This window comes from Theropithecus gelada, chromosome 1, assembly GCF_003255815.1.
Source record: "Theropithecus gelada isolate Dixy chromosome 1, Tgel_1.0, whole genome shotgun sequence".
NCBI lineage: Eukaryota > Metazoa > Chordata > Mammalia > Primates > Cercopithecidae > Theropithecus > Theropithecus gelada.
The window spans coordinates 94,955,151-94,972,063 of record NC_037668.1 but is presented as its reverse complement, the minus strand read 5'-3'; the positions used below and the strand labels follow the sequence as shown (position 1 = coordinate 94,972,063).

The 16,913-nt window shown below is 40.9% G+C and overlaps 1 protein-coding gene across 2 annotated transcripts in view; it reads left to right on the top strand.

Moving 5' to 3' along the window:
* Positions 1-16,913, top strand: part of C1H1orf141 (chromosome 1 C1orf141 homolog) — a 61,397-nt gene that overhangs the window by 24,019 nt on the left and 20,465 nt on the right. Inside the window, exons 5-6 of one of the 2 annotated variants that reach the window (XM_025356166.1) lie at positions 2,234-2,346; positions 6,099-6,166. In XM_025356166.1, the coding sequence (XP_025211951.1) occupies positions 2,234-2,346; positions 6,099-6,166 (181 nt within the window). The remainder of the gene's footprint in view (positions 1-2,233; positions 2,347-6,098; positions 6,167-16,913) is intronic. The other variant, XM_025356157.1, reaches the window with a different exon arrangement.

Here is a 16,913-nt window from a genome sequence, read left to right as displayed (position 1 = left end):
AACATAAGTATTTTTTTTTTTTTTTTTTTTTTTTTTTTTTTTGAGACGGAGTCTCGCTCTGTCGCCCAGGCTGGAGTACAGTGGCCGGATCTCAGCTCACTGCAAGCTCCGCCTCCCGGGTTTATGCCATTCTCCTGCCTCAGCCTCCCGAGTAGCTGGGACTACAGGCGCCCGCCACCTCGCCCAGCTAGTTTTTTGTATTTTTTTTTTTTTTAGTAGAGACGGGGTTTCACCGTGTTAGCCAGGATGGTCTCGATCTCCTGACCTCGTGATCCGCCCGTCTCGGCCTCCCAAAGTGCTGGGATTACAGGCTTGAGCCACCGCGCCCGGCCCATAAGTATTTTTAAGATAAAGATAAAATATTACCTCCTTAACAAGACTGTATAGCCAGCATCATCCTTAGAAACCCTTGACTCATTCTCATTCAAATTAGAAACAGAACAATGCCCATTCTCACTAGTATACTACACTCTTCTAGAAGTCCTTCCCAATGATATTAAATAAGAACATAAGATACATTTTTTTTTAAAGAACACATAAATTATTTTATGAAGATTACATAATTATTTATTAAAAGAGACAATAAACTGCAAACCCATTGGAAAGTATAAGATGATAAGAAAGTTCAGTAAAAATTTACCAAAAATCCTATGCATTCAATAATTATTTTTTTTCTTTTGAGGCAAAATCTCTCTCTGTCGCCCAGGCTGGAGTGCAGTGGCACTATCTCAGCTCACTGCAACCTCTGCCTTCTGGATTCAAGCAATTCTCCTGCCTCAGCCTCCTGAGTAGCTGGGACTACAGGCACATGCCACCACACCCGGCTAATTTTTGTATTTTTACTAGAGATGGGGTTTCGCCATGTTGGCCAGGCTGGTCTTGAACTCCTGACCTCAGGTGATCCACCTGCCTCAGCCTCTCAAAGTGTTGGGATTATAGGCATTAGCCACTGCACCCGGCCTATTAGGCATTCAATGAATATTAAACGTGTGCTATGTACCAGTCATGCTATAGGTGCTAAAATACCACAGTGAATAAAACACATAAGTAGTCTGCCCTCAGAGTTTACAATCTAGGATAAAATGGGGAGACAGATAATAAATTAAATAAACAAATGAATATATAATATAAATTCACCAGTGATGAATGCTGTAGAGGAACAGGGATTACTATTTTAGATGGGGGAAGTGGGATGGGCTGGAAAGATCTTTCTGAGGTGGAAATGTGAGTGGAGACTGAAATGAAGGAGTCAACCCCTTGTGGGGAGAATACTACAGGCAGAGGAAAGAGCAAGGTCCTTAAGTGGAGCCTAAATTCCTTTCCCTGAACCAAACAGCTAGAAAATTTGCTCAGCGTTCATGTGGAGGTGAGAGGTGAAGGGGTATGCAGAGAGGGGCCTGGAGTGGCAATCAGTGGAAATTCTGCTACTTAGAAATGAGAACTGGGGGGAAAGTTTCTGTCTGTTAGGGAGCATTTTGAATTTTACTCAAGTTTGATAGGAAACAGTTGAAGGAAATGATAGTCACATTTATATTTTACAAGTGTTGCTACGGCTGTGTTGCGAAGAGAATGTTGGGGACAAGCGTAATAGCAGGGAAAGCAAACAGAAGAAGGCTAGAGACATATGGAAGCAGTTCAGATGAAAAAGGGGTCTTGGACTTGGATGGAAGCAATGAGGAAAGAGGTGTTTGGATTTGGAATCTATTTCAAAGAAAGACACAGTAATATTTGCTGATAGGTTGGGAGTGGAAAAAGAAAGAGAAATAAAAGATGTCTGCAGACTTTTTGGCCTAAGCCTCTGGTTGACTGGAGATGGGGAAACCTGGGTGAGGAAAAGATCAGGAAGGAGGTGGAATCAAGAATTTGGTTTTGAATATGTTAAGTTCGAGATACTTACAATTAACCTAAGTGCAGGAGTCATGTGGGCAGTTGGATATGTAAATCTGAAGTTCAGAGAAGAAGTTAGAGTCCGGACTGCAAATCTGGGACATCGGCCTATAGACAACAGTTACAGTGTGGGACTGGATTATATCCCCCTCCACTTTAAATGACTAAAACTAATATTTTCAGCTCCTATTTAAGCAGTCCAATGTTTCGCACTTTGTACTATGATAACATTAACATAACATCCAAGTCTGCGTAACTAGGACTTCACCACGTTTCTCCAAATTTATTTATTAGATTTATTTTGTAAATTTTCTCATTAATTTAAATTAATTTTTATTTCTTCCAGGCGTGCATCTTTCAAATGTGAGCCTGAACCTAGAAAGAGTAATTTTGAAAAGTCAAATTTAAGACCATTCTTTGTTCAAACAAATATAAAAAATAAAGAAAGTGAGTCAACAGGTAATGCTTTGTGTAACATATTTACTTCTTTGATTTATTAATGGGTGCTTTATTTACTTTATTGATGTGTGTCTTAAAAGTTCTTGATAATTTGATGTCTCTGTCAGAAGCATTTCCATGAACTATAAAAAAGAATTTAGTAAGAAGAGATGTTACATATCAGAATGGACAATTTATACAATTCACAAAATAGGAATATATTTTTATGTTTATAGAGTTATGTGTTTTTTTCTTCTAGAAACAAAATCTCTGAGTTTCCTTTCAGCTCAATACTGAGAATTTCCTTGTTATTGTTTTTTAAAAGTCAAGCATGACCAGCTTGCTTAATAGAAACTTACTCTCAGATTAGAAATTTTAGGAATCTGGCCGAGTGGACGCAGTGGCTCACGCCTGTAATCCCAGCACTTTGGGAGGCAGAGGTGGGTAGATCACCTAAGGTCAGGAGTTCGAGACCAGCCTGGCCAACATGGCAAAACCCCATCTCTCCCAAAAGTAAAAAAATTAGCCTGGTGTGGTGGCGCATGCCTGTAATCCCAGCTACTCAGGGGGCTGAGGCAGAAGAATCGCTTGAACCCAGGAGGCAGAGGTTGCAGTGAGCTGAGATCATGCCACTGCACTCCAGCCTAGGCGACAAGAGTGAGACTCTGTCTCAAAAAAAAAAAAAAAAAAAAATTTAGGAATCTGTGAGCTAGGAATCAGCATTATCAGTTCTCAGAGAATTTGAACATTTCGTGTTGCCTTAGGTTTTCTCTTTCTCTGGCATTATCAAACAATCATTCCATTGCATGATTCTCATCAACCTTCTCAACTGAGGTTTCTTGACTCCACATCACCCCATATTGCTTAATTTTTCTATTGTGCTTCATAACCTGATTTCTCAAAGAATTTGTTACACACACTGTTATTTTACTTCTCATGATTCACTTTCATGATGTCATATTTCCTTATGTGTCTTATTATCTTTGAATGTGTGCTGGACACTATTTGGAAAATTATCTATAGGAACAATTTGAGAACTAGGGTGATGGTACCTTACTCCAGAAAAGATTTTTTTTCTTTTTTCTTTTTTCTTTTCTTTTTTTTTTTTTTTTTACTGTTTATGCCAGGTATCTGGAGGCAGTACTTGTCAGAACATACCAAAGCATTCAAGGTGTCACTTTCCCTAAAACATCCAGGTGGCAAGCTTAACTATTCTAGTTCACCCTAAGGATGTAACCCTTTTGGATCCCAGGTAAAATGAATAGGTGTGGGTTTTTTTTGTGGAGGAAGGAATGTGGAGAACATATTAAATACCAAAACTTTGGACCTTTGGCCAGCTTTTTGTTTTTTTCTATCTCAAGCCATGAAGCTTCCAAAACTTGATCTTACTTTCACATCACAAATACCCTCAGAGAAAAAGCGGCTTGGCATGTTGGGCTTACCTATCTGAGTTCTTATCTTCTCCTAGATTTAAGACCAGGGGTCCCTTATCATCTTTTAAGTCTATGATTCTCTTTAGACTTTAAAAAATAGTCCATCTAGCCTTTTAAGATGTTTTCAGCAGGAGGGCTGGTACTAATTACCTGGCCTTCCATAATGGTAGCAGAAATCTGTAATCCATTTTCTTTCCTTAAATCATATAGAGATCTTTTAAAAGTAGGCTGATCCTGATTAAAGCCTCTTCAGTGGCTGCTCACTGTACTTAGTATGAAACTTGTACTCCTTACAAAGGCCTGGCTGAGCACAGTGGCTCATGGCTGTAATCCCAGCACTTTGGGAGGCCAAGGCAAGTGGATCACTTGAGGTCAAGAGTTTGAGACCAGCCTGACCAACATGGCGAAACCCTGTTTCTACTAAAAATACAAAATTAGCTGGGCATGATCGTACATGCCTGTCATCCCAGCTACTTGAGAAGCTGAGGTAGGAGAATCCCTTGAACCAGGGAGGCAGAGGTTGCAGTGAGCTGAGATTGCACCATTGCACTCTAGCCTGGGCAACAAGAGTGAAATTCCATCTGAAAAAAAAAAAGAAGAAAGAAACAAAGACCTGTCTATTGTGACTTTTATGTGTGTATTCAACCTCATTCCCTACCTCCCTGGCCTTCATTTAAATTGCATCTTCAACCAGGTGGGATGGTTCACACCTGTAGTCCCAGACCTTTGGGAGGTCAAGATAGGCAGATCACTTGAGGTCAGGAGTTCAAGACCAGCCTGGCCAACATGGTGAAACCCCATCTCTACTAAAAATACAAAAATTAGCCAGGTGTGGTGGTGCACACTTGTAATCCCAGCTACTCGGGAGCCTGAGGCATGAGAATCACTAGAAGCCAGGAGGTAGAGCCTGCAGTGAACCAAGATGGTGCCACTGCACTCCAGCTGGGTGACAGAGCAAGACTCCATCTCAAAATAAATAAATTGCAACTTCATTAGCCTCTTTTCAGTACAACTGCCAGATTTCCTGAGAGGAATATATATTTTCCCCTCTGCCTAAACACTCTGATACTCTATTCATGCTGCTTACAGCTCATTTGCATATTTGGTTAAATGTCATCTGTTCAGAGAGGCCTCCTCTGACTACCCTTTCAACAATATACCTCTTTTATGGTTCTCCCTCACCAAAATGTGTTTATTTCTGTTACAGAATAAATTTCAATTATTCACCCCTTGGTTTTTTTGTTGGTTTTCTTTTCCTGACAGGGTCTCACTCTGTTGCCCAGACTGGAATGCAGTGGTGTGATCACGGCTCACTGCAGCTTTGACCTCCCTGGGCTCAGTAATCCTTCCACCTCAGCCTCTTGAGTAGCTGAGACTACAGGCACACCACCACACTCAGCTAATTTTTGTACTTTTTTTTTAGAGACAGGGTTTCACCATGTTGCCCAGGCTAGTCTCGAACTCCTGGGCTCCAGTGATCCACCTGGCCTGGCCTCCCAAAATGCTGGGGTTATAGGTGTAAGTCACTTCACCAGTCCAACATCTTGTTTTTTTTTTTAATCTTCCGTATTACCCACTAAAATGTATGCATCATTGGGCAGGAGTCACAATTCCAGAGTCCATCAGTGCCTGGCTTATAGTAGTTGATCAACAAATAACTATTGATTGAATGACTACCAGACTCCGTATTAAATTTGTTACATCGATTATCTCATTTAACTCTGAAAGTATTTCTATAAGTGCTATTGTTTCCAGTTAACAAATGAGAAAAGTAAGACTCATAAATGTTAAGTAACTTTCCTATGGCTATGGCTACGTAACTCACACAAAAAGGTGCAATTTGGACCCAGGCTATCTAAGTCCAAAGTCTGTATGGCTGACCCCTGCACCATACTTACTTTAAGGATATCCATTGGATGATAATTCAGATCAACAAAACTCATAACTGAATATGAGAGAAATGCAGGTAGAAGAGACCATTTCTATTTCTCTTTTCAAAGAAATTAGCCAAAATATTTTTTGAATAACACATACGATTCTGTTTTATTTAGAAATCCATCATTTTCCAATACAATATAGTTTTATTGTATAAACAGTTAATAGTTGTAAAAATAGTAAATAATTGAAAGTTATAGTCTGTTAATAGAAATTCACTTTTAGGGCAAATTATTCTAAAATAGATTTAGCTCTAACCATGTACAAGCAATGCATATGTAAGCAAATAAAATTACTCATTTACATTTCTTAAAAGTTTACTGCAGTGGAGACAATGGTTGATTGGGTTTAATTAGAAGTAACTTAATAGCATGGAAATACTTATGTTTGAGTTTGTTTCTTTAGAGCCAGTAGAAGAACATCTAAAATCAAGATCTATTAGACCCTATCTTTATCTTAAGGATACAACTGAGGTAGGTGTAATTTGTATACTCCATAAATACTTAATAGAAATTCAAATTAGTCCTAATAATTTTATATATGCTCCTACAAATCCCAAATTCAAGTGAATTTTAGGATTCAAAATGATCAAATGTTAAACTGATTTCATCTTTGATATTACGTAAAACTTTATGTATGGAGACATTAGAGAAGATAATATATTCTTTGTTGGAGATATTTCAATACAGTAGAGATTGTTGAATATGATAAGGACTAGCACTTATAAAGTCAGTTAAGACAGAGCATCATAAAAATCATACATGTATAACTTAAACATTCAAATTTATCAAATAAAAATATATATCATTTGTTAATCTTTTAATGTGTAACCAAAACCTTGTTTTGCTTGTTTTGAGCATGCTATGTATGGTGGTTAATCAAATTACATAATTGCAACAGCAACTACCACAAACAGGTTTGGAACCAACACTACTGACTCTTGATAATCACTGAGCAGAAGTTCATGGGCATGCTGGAGTGACTAGCTTTGAGCATTGAGAGTGCCTTGAACATCATTCAGTAGTTTTTATCTAGGAAACTATGGAGATAAATTAAACCAGAGAATTAGCAAGGGAAAGTCACTTTAGAGAGTCTCTTAGGTATTAATTTTTGTATTTTATATATACATATATATAATATATAAAGAAATATGGAGAATCTTTTCATTTACATTATAGTAATGTCTCTGTAATAATCATTACAGAACAAAGTGTAATGTGCTTGGATTATCTTTCTTCTCAGTGGGTACAATTTAGCAACAATGGACTCTTTTTTCACTATTACTAAAAAAATGCCATGTTTTAGTTTCCCTCATATTTGGACCTTAACTGTCTAGTACAACAATGGACTCTTTTTTCACCATTACTAAAAAAATGCCATGTTTTAGTTTCCCTCATATTTGGACCTTAACTGTCTAGTACACTTTTATGTTTTTTCTTGGAATTTGTGATGGCCTTTCTTTTTTCTTGTGGGAAACGATGATAATAATAGCAAACATGTAATTGCATATGTGCCTCAAGCACTGTTCAAAGAAAAATTACATCCTCAACAACCCAATGACGTAAATACTATTATCCCTGAGAAAAAAGAGGCACAAGGAAGATAAGCAAATTTCCTGAGATCAATGTATAAGAACCAGGAAGAACCCAGCAGTTTGATTCATGCTTATTGTCACTGAGATCTGCAGCCTCCAAACAAGAAGCATGTAACTTTCTTATCATATGTGAAAATGATCAAGTTTTTTACTCATGCTCTCTTCCATTCCAGTCTTCTTGGAGGAATTGTTCGTGAAACCCAGTGACTTTTTGTTCTAAATTTGACCTGTTACTATAGGTCTCCTTTTACGTTTTCATTCCATTCCTTGGCTCAGTTCCTCAGATTCTAGTATCCGATTTCTTCTTATTTCTTTTTTTTTTTTTTTTTTGAGACAGAGTCCTCCTCTGTTGCCCAGCCTGGAGTGCAGTGGCGCAATATGGGCTCACTGCAAGCTCCGCCTCCTGGGTTCACACCATTCTCCTGGGACTACAGGCATCCGCCACCAAGCCCGGCTAAATTTTTTTGGTATTTTTAGTAGAGATGGGGTTTCACGGTGTTAGCCAGGATGGTCTCGATCTGCTGACCTGGTGATCCACCCACCTCTGCCTTCCAAAGTGCTGGGATTACAGGCGTGAACCACCGCACCTGGCCTTCTTATTTCTTTTTGGATTTCATCTTTATTTTCCTAGAATATATTTTATTTATTTTTAAAATTTTATGTCCGTAGTTTTGGGGTAACAGGTGGTTTTGGTTACGTGAATAAGTTCTTTAGTGGTGATTTCTGAGATTTTGGTGCACTGATCACCTGAGCTGTGTACACTGTACCCAGTGTGTAGTCTTTTGTCCCTCATCCTTGCTCCCACCTTTCCCCGGAGTCCCCAAAGTCCATTGTATCATTCTTATGCCTTTGCATCTTCATAGCTTAGCTCCCACTTGTAAGTGAGAACATATGATATTTGGTTTTCTATTCCTGAGTTACTTCACTTAGAATAATGGTCTCTAACTCCATCCAGGTTGCTGCAAATGCCATTATTTCATTCTTTGTTATGACTGAGTAGCATTCCATGGTATATAAATATATCGCATGTTCTTTATCCACTTGTTGGTTGACAGGCATTTAAGCTGGTTCCATATTTTTGCAGTTGCATATTGTGCTGCTATAAACATGCGTGTGCAAGTGTCTTTTTCATATAATGACTTCTTTTTCTCTAGGTATATACCCAGTAGTGGGATTGCTGGATGAAATAGTAGCTTTACTTTTAAGTCTTGAAGGTATTTTCATACTGTTTTCCATAGTGGTTATACTAGTTTACATTCCCACCAACAGTGTAAATGTGTTCCCTTTTTACCACATCCATGCCAAGGTCTATTTTTTTTTTTAATTTTTAAATTATGACCATTCTTGCAGGAATAAGGCAGTATCTCATTGTGGTTTTAATTTGCATTTCCCTGATAATTAGTGATGTTGAGCATTTTTTCATTTGTATATCTTATTTTGAAAATTACTCATATCCTTTGCCCACTTTTTGATGGGGTTGTTTGGGTAGTTTGTTGTTTTTTGTTGTTTGTTTTTTTGAGACAGAGTCTCGTTCTGTCACCAGGCTGCAGTGAAGTGGCATGATCTCGGCTCACTGCAACCTCTACCTCCTGGGTTCAAGTGATTCTCCTGCCTCAGCTTCCTGAGTAGCTGGGATTACAGGCAGGCACCACCATGCCCAGCTAATTTTTGTATTTTTAGTAGAGATGGGGTTTCACCACATTGGCCAGGCTGTCTTGAACTCCTGACCTCAGGTGATCTGCCCACCTCAGCCTCCCAAAGTGCTGGGATTACAAGCATGAGCCACTATGCCCAGCCTGGAATTATATTTTCTTGCTGATATGTTTGAGTTCCTTGTAATTTCTGGATAGTATTGTTGGATGTATAGATTGCAAAGATTTTCTCCCAATCTATAGGTTGTCTGTTTGCTGAATATTTCTGTCACTGTTTGGAAGCTTTTTAGTTTAATTAGGTCCTATCTATTTTCATTTCTGTTGCATTTGCTTTTGGATTTTTGGTCATTAATTCTGCTTAAGCCAATGTCTAGAAGAGTTTTTCAGATGTTGTCTTCTAAAATTTTTATGGTTTCAGGTCTTATATTTAAGTCTTCGAGCTGGGCATGGTGGCTTATGCCTATAAACCCAGCGCTCTGGGAGGCCGAGGCGGGCAGATCACTTGAGGCAGGGAGTTTGAGATCAGCCTGGCCAACACGGCAAAAACCCCCATCTCTACTAAAAATACAAAAATTAGGCAGGCATGGTGGTGTGTCCCTGTAATCCCAACTATTTAAGTGGCTGAGGCACAAGAATTGCTTGAATCCAGGAGGCAGAGCTTGCAGTGAACCAAGATTGCGTCATTGCATTGCAGCCTAGGCAACAGAGCAAGACTCTGTCTCAAGAAAAAGAAAAAGATTTAAGCCTTTGATTTATCTGGAGTTGATTTTTTTATAAGGTGAGAGGTGAGGATCCAGTTTCATTTTTCTACATGTGGCTTGCCAATTATCCCTGCACCATTTGTTGAATAGGGCGTCCTTTCCCCACCTTATGTTTTTGTTTGATTTGTCAAAGATCAGTTGGCTGTAAGTATTTGGCTTTATTTCTGGGTTCTTTATTCTGTTCCATTCGTCTACATGCGTATTTTTATACCAGTACCATGCTGTTTTGGTAACTATAGACTTGTAGCAGAGTTTCAAGTCAGATAACGTTCTTTTTGCTTAGTCTTTCTTTGGCTAAAGAGGCTCTTTTTTGTTTCCATATGAATTTTAGGATTGTTTCTTCTAGTTCTGTGAAGAATGATGATGGTATTTTTATGGGAATTGCATTGAATCTGTAGATTGCTTTTGACAGTATGGTCATTTTCACGATATTGATTCTACCCATTCCTGAGTATAGGATGTGTTTCCATTTGTGTTATCTGTGATTTATTTCAGCACTGTTTTGTAGTTTTCCTTGTAGAGATCTTTTATCTCCTTCGTTAGGTATATTATGATTTTTATTTTATTTATTTGAAACTCTTACAGAAGGGATTGCATTCTTGATCTGATTCTCAGCTTGGTTGTTGTTGGTGTACAGCAGTGCTACTGATTTGTGTACATTGATTGTGTATCTTGAAACTTTACTGAATTCATTTATCAAATCTAGGAGATTTTTGGATGAGTCTTTAGGGTTTTCTAGGTATACAATCATATCAGCAAACAGTGACAGTTTGACTTCCTCCTTACTGATTTCTTTCTTTTTTTTTTTTTTTTTGAGACGTAGTCTTGCTCTGTCGCCCAGGCTGGAGTGCAGTGGTGTGATCTCCGCTCACTGCAAGCTCTGCCTCCCAGATTCACACCATTCTCCTGCCTCAGTTTCCTGAGTAGCTGGGATTACAGGTGCCCACCACCACACCCGGCTAATTTTTTGTATTTTTAGTAGAGATGGGGTTTCACTGTGTTAGCCAGGATGGTCTTGATCTCCTGACCTCGTGATCCACCTGCCTCGGCCTCCTAAAGTGCTGAGATTACAGGGGTGAGCCACCGTACCTGGCCCCTACTTTTTTTTTTTCTTTTTTTCAGACACGGTCTCGCTCTGTCACCCAGGCTGGAGTGCAGTGGTGTGATCTCAGCTCACTGCAACCTCCGCCTCCCAGGTTCAAGTGATTCTCCTGCCTCAGCCTCCCGAGTAGCTGAGATTACAGGCATGAGCTACCACACCTGGCTAATTTTTGTATTTTTAGTAGAGAAACAGGGTTTCAGGATGTTGGCCAGGCTGATCTCAAACTCCCGACCTCAGGTTTTCTGCCTGCCTCAGCCTCCCAAAGTGCTGGGAGCTTTGAGGGGCACTGATAGGGTCTGATTTCCACAAGATTAGAAGTTAGGATAATCCATGTTACACTGTTAACTTTTAGCAAGCTTTGCTTTTGTTGAAAACCTTGTACATTTGGGATTTTAATTATTCTTTGCTATTAATAAGACCTCCTTCAGTCCATATTAACTTAGAATTGGTATAGATGGCTCCTTCCTGATTCTGTAAGTACTTTAAGGTTTGGCAGAGTGCAAACAGCTCCCACGTTTGAGCAGATCAATTATTAGGCAATTTTTCCCAACTCTGTTTCTACAAGAGTTTCCTTATCACTTACTGAATACCCATTGTGTCTTTTTGCCTTAATCACCCGGGAGGAACAATCTCCCTGTCCTGAAGGGAGTTCCTCCTAGATCTGGTCAGACCTTTGAATGGTAATTAATTAAGATTTAGATCCCCTGTTAGGAAACCTGCAGGGTTAAGGATTTTTGATAGGAAGGCTATGGATGTCAGTGTCCTCAGTGCTTTTGGGCTATGCCTTGTTTACACTGACAACAGGGTGGTATTGGAGTGTTACAGGATCACAGAGAAGACCTTCAATTATCAATTATAGGTTTTAAATTTACCCTGGCTTTTAAAGGAATAGGGTACACTCTTTTTTTCTTTACCAGTTCTTTCTTTCTCTCTTTCTTTCTCTTTCTTTCTTTCTCTTTCTTTCTTTCTCTTTCTTTCTTTTTCTTTCTTTCTTTCTTTTTTTCTTTCTTTCTTTCTTTCTTTTTCTTTCTTTCTTTCTTTTTCTTTTTTTTCTTTCTCTTTCTTTCTCTCTTTTTCTTTCTTTCTCTTTCTTTTTCTTTCTTTCTTTCTTTTCTTTCTTTCTTTGACTTTCTCTCTCTTTCTTTCTCTTTGATTTTCTGTCTCTTTCTCTCTTTCTTTCTCTGCTGGTCTCTCCCAGCCTCTGCCAGCCACTTTTTGATGGCTTCAGCAGTGTAAGACTGCCACCTCCTTGGGTTTTTGCACTGCCTGCAATAACTCCATGGTTTCCTTGTGGTATTTAATGGGGGTCCCCCAGAGGTTAGGAACGCCCTTTCTTTCCATATTGTAGTGTGGGCATGTAGGATTAGATAAGCATATTTGCTATCTGTATACACATTTATTCATTTTCTCTTTGCCATTTCTAAGGCTTGGGTAAGTGCCACTAGTTCTGCTAACTGGGCGTTGGGGGAAAGAGGCTTACTTTCTGGTACTGTTACATCACAAACTATTGCATAACCTGCCCTTTGTATCCCATTCTCCACAAATGAACTTCCATCCGTATATAGATTAAGGTCAGGATTAGCTAAGGGGATGTCTAAGAGATCATCTCAGGTAGCGTAAGTCTGGACTATAATTTGTTGGCAGTCATGGTGAATTGGTTCCCCGTCCTCTGGGAGAAAAGTGGCAGGGTTGAGGGCTGCACATGTACGTATTTGAAGCACTGGTCCCTCAAGGAGTAGTGCCTGATATCTAAGCAGGGGATTGTCTGATAGCCATAAACTTCCTTTGGCACCTAGTAGGCCATTTACATCATGAGTGGTCCAGACAGTGAGATCCTTTCCTTGTATTATTTTGATAGCCTCTGATACTAAGATGGCCACTGCTGCAACTACCCGTAAACAGTGAGGCCAGCCTTTTGCTACTACGTCAATTTCCTTGCTTAGGTATGCCACTGGTTGTGGGGCTGTCCCATGAGCCTAAGTAAGGACTCCAAGAGCTATTCCTGCTCTCTCCATGATGTATAAAGAGACATTTTGTCCTGTGGGAAGGCTTAAAGCTGGAGTTTGTACTAGGGCCTCTTTTAAGGTTCTGAAGGCTGTTTCTGCCTCTGGCTCCCATTCTACTAGATGAGTGTTTGCCCTCTGGGTCTCCTTGATTAGAGTATAGAGGGGCCTGGCTATCTCTCTGTGTCTGGGGATCCATAGTTGGCAAAAGCCGGTGATTCCAAGGAACCCCTACAACTGTTTAAATGTCTTAGGGTGAGGAAAAGCCAGTATAGGCTGTATTCCTTCCTTGCTGGGGTCCTGGTTCCTTTTACTAAGATTAGGCCTAGATATTTGATTTGTTGTAGGCAGAACTGGGCCTTCAATGTAGATGCCTTGTACCCTTGATTAGCTAGGAAGTTCAGGAGATCTAGAGTAGCCTGCTGGCACGAGACTTCCAAACTGGTAGCCAAAAGTAAATCATCCACATACTGAAGGACCAGAGTTCCTGGACTTGAGAAGTGGCCTAGATCTTGGGTCAGTGACTGACCAAACAAATGAGGGCTATCCCTAAACCCTTGGGGCAAGACTGTCCAAATAAGTTGGGATATGTGGTCTGTGGGATCCTCAAAGGCAAAGAGAAACTGGGAGTCAGAGTGCAGGGGACTGCAGAAGAAGGCATCCTTGAGGTCCAGAACAGTGAACCATTCTACTTCCTCTGGTATTTGAGAGAACAGGGTATAGGAGTTGGGTACAACTGGATATAGAGGAATTACTGCCTCATTGATGAGTCTAAGATCTTGCACTAGTCTCCACCGACCATTCAGTTTTTGTACTCCTAGAATTGGGGTGTTGCAGGGACTGCTGCATTTTCTTACTAAGTCTCGAGCTTTTAAATGTCTAACAATATCCTGTAACCCTTTATGAGCTTCAGGCCTTAAGGGATATTGCCTTTGATAAGGAAAAGTAGTGGGGTCTTTTAGCCTAATTTGCACTGGGCAGGTATTTTTTGCCCTTCTGAATTGTCCTACCAATGCCCATACTTCAGGGTTATTCCCTTCTCAAGCAGAGGACAACAAATGGGTAACTTGTTCCCCATATTCATGTAGATAATAGCTCCAACTTTGGCTAACATGTCCTTCCCTACTAAGGGTGTAGGACTTTCAGGCATAACAAGAAAGGTATGTGAAAAGAGCAAAGTCTTCCAATTACAATGAGGAGGTGGGAGAAGTACCTGGTTACAGGCTGTCCCAGGATTGGACCTTAAAGACAGCTGTCCAGGACAGGAGATTAACACTGAGAAAGCTGTGCCAGTGTCTAGGAGGAAGTCAATTTCTTGGCCCTCAATGGTTAACCATAGCCGGGCCTCAGTGAGGGTGATGACATGAGCTGGCGCTTGCCCCGGGCACCCTCAGTCCTGTTGTTGGATCATCTGGTTGGGGGCTTATGGCCCAGAGAATATTTGTCCTCTGGGGCAGTGCACCTTCCAGTGATTGCCTCGGCATAGTGGACATGGGTGAGGGGGCAGCTTGTTTCTTGTTGGATAATCTTTTTTAAGGTGTCCTTGCAAACCACACTGGTAACAAGCCTTACCAAGTGGTTGGCCTGCTCCATTTTCTGTCTGCTCTGAACCACCAACGTTTGTTTGTCTGAGGGCCATGACTAAGGCTGTGGCCTTTCTCTGATCTCACTTTTCCTTTTCGGCCTCTTGGTCCCTATTATAGAACACTGAGGTTGCCAGGTTTAATAATGCCTTCAGATTTTGTTCAGGACCTAGGGCTCACTTTTGGAGCTTTCTCCTGATATCTGCAGCTGATTGGTTAGTAAACTTATCTTTTAGGATCAGTTGACCCTCGAGTGAGTTGGGTAACAGGGGAGTATATTTTCTTAAGGCCTCTCGTAGCCACTTGAGGAAGGCAGAAGGATTTTCTTCCTTTCCCTGAGTTATGGTGGACATCATTTAATAATTCATGGTCTTTTTCCTAATTGTCCTTAGTCCTTCTAGAACACAGGTCAACAGATGTTTGAGACTGCAGTCCCCATGATCTGAGTCGAGGTCCCAATGGGGATCCAGACTGGGCGTGACTGGTAGGAAATTTGTCCCTTTCTTTGGCTGTCATTCTATCATTTACTTGACTAAGATACCAGGTAGCTCCAAACTCTCAGGCTGCAGCTAAAGCCGCATTCTTCTCATTAAAGGCTAGGGTTTGATCTAACAATAGCATAACATCTCTCCAAGTGAGATCGAAGGTTTGCCCTAGACCCTGTAGGGCATCTATATACCTATCAGGATCATCTTAAAACTTCCCCAAGTCTGCCTTGATCTGCTTTAAATCAGAGAGGGAGAAGGGGACATGTACCCGGGTTGGGCCAAATTCCCCTCTCCCTACAGCTTGAAGGGGACATAACCGATAGCACAGGAGTTTCTGTGGTCCTTTGGAGATTTCTTTGCTTGTTTCCTTCTGGGCAGGGGTGATTAGAGGAGGCTTATCATTAACAGGAATGGGAGCTATAGGGAGGCTAGGATATGGGGGTAAACTGAGAGGTCCTCTTGTGGGATGTAAATTGCAAGCTTTGCATAGTTGTAGATTCTCCTTCAATGAAAAGAAAGCTTGGACATAAGGTATTTCACTCCATTTGCCTTCCCTCTTACAGAAAAGGTCAAAAGGTCAAGCTGCAGGATAGTATTGTAATTTATACTTCCCTCAGGTGGCCATTTTTCACCATCAGAGAGAGAATATTGGGGTCAGGTCATAGTGCAGAAAAAAAATAAGCCACTTCTTTTTCAAGGTTTGTTGATCAAATTGGTCCCAATGGCTTAGGATACATTTCAAGGGTGAGCCTGTTGATGCCTGAGTGTTTCTCATCTGAAAGAAAAAACCGCCCACTGTTTTGGTTTGTTTATTCCCCACCATTCCCCGCCCCACCCGCCCCCACCAAAGAACCCGCAACGGTCCCTGGACCCTGCTGATCAGAATAGTTGTGCTCACCAACTCAGCAGCAGAAACCCTAATTTTCCTCTTAGACCACAAAGAGGACCGAGGAAGGTCGGATTTAGTGGCCCTTACCAATGCATTCTCAAAAACCGGTTAGAGTCCTAAGCATTCTCTTGTTAGTACTGGGAGCTTACCCCTGTCCTGTAAGGATGTTATGCCCCAAAAATGAAGTGGAGGGCCATACCCTGAGGGAGGGAAGGGATGTCAAGGAAGAGTGATGCCTTTGGTCCTCACTTCTCATCATATGAATAGGAAAGATATCATTTCTGAGGCGCTCCATATCCTAGCTTCAGGAATAGCTTTTGTTAGGCCTGCTAGTCTGAGGAGGGATCCTAAAATTCCAGATAGTCCCCCCCAGCAACAGGGCTTCAGGCAAAAATTATGTCTTTCTGATTGGTGAGCCCAAGTGCCTAAAGAAGGGAACAGAGTCCTGAAGTTTATACTAGAAATCATTCTCATAGAAGAAACTAGAAAAACACCAGAGACAGGGAGTGATTTTTAAAAGCTGGACTAGCCTCAGAGAAGAGAGGTGAGAGGAAGTTTTTCTGACAGGCATTAGGACCCAGGAGGCAAGGGTCAGGATAGATAGGATAGATGGGCGAGTCTTGCTTGGGTGACGTGACTTTGAGAGTTCCTCTCATGGCTACAGGGTCAACCAACTTTTTGTCAGGACACTGGAGCTGAACGGCTTTCCTCTCTGTTGACCTTCGGCTCAGCCCAGAAATACAGGAAAAGCGGAAACTGGTTCTAGGCAAACCAACAACCCCAAACTCCGAAGAGTCGGGGGTTGTTAGAGAGCCCTTTCCCAGAAAGTCTGACACCGTGTCTTTAGTCTGGCATCCACGCTAGTCGCTTGTAACTGGTCAACAGGTGCCTGGTGTTTAGCACCCAAATTCTAAGGAAAAATAGGACAGAATAGCAAACAAAAGCGGTCCGATGGTACTCACAACTTGGCAATAGTCCCTTTGTGGTTGCCAAGATGTGTACAGAGTTTGTTCCTTCTGGTGGGTTCTTGGTCTCATTGACTTTAAGAATGAAGCTGCAGACCTTTGCGGTGAGTGTTACAGCTCTTAAAGGTGGCACGGACCCAAAGAGTGAGCAGCAGCAAGATTTATTGTGAAGGGTGAAAGAAC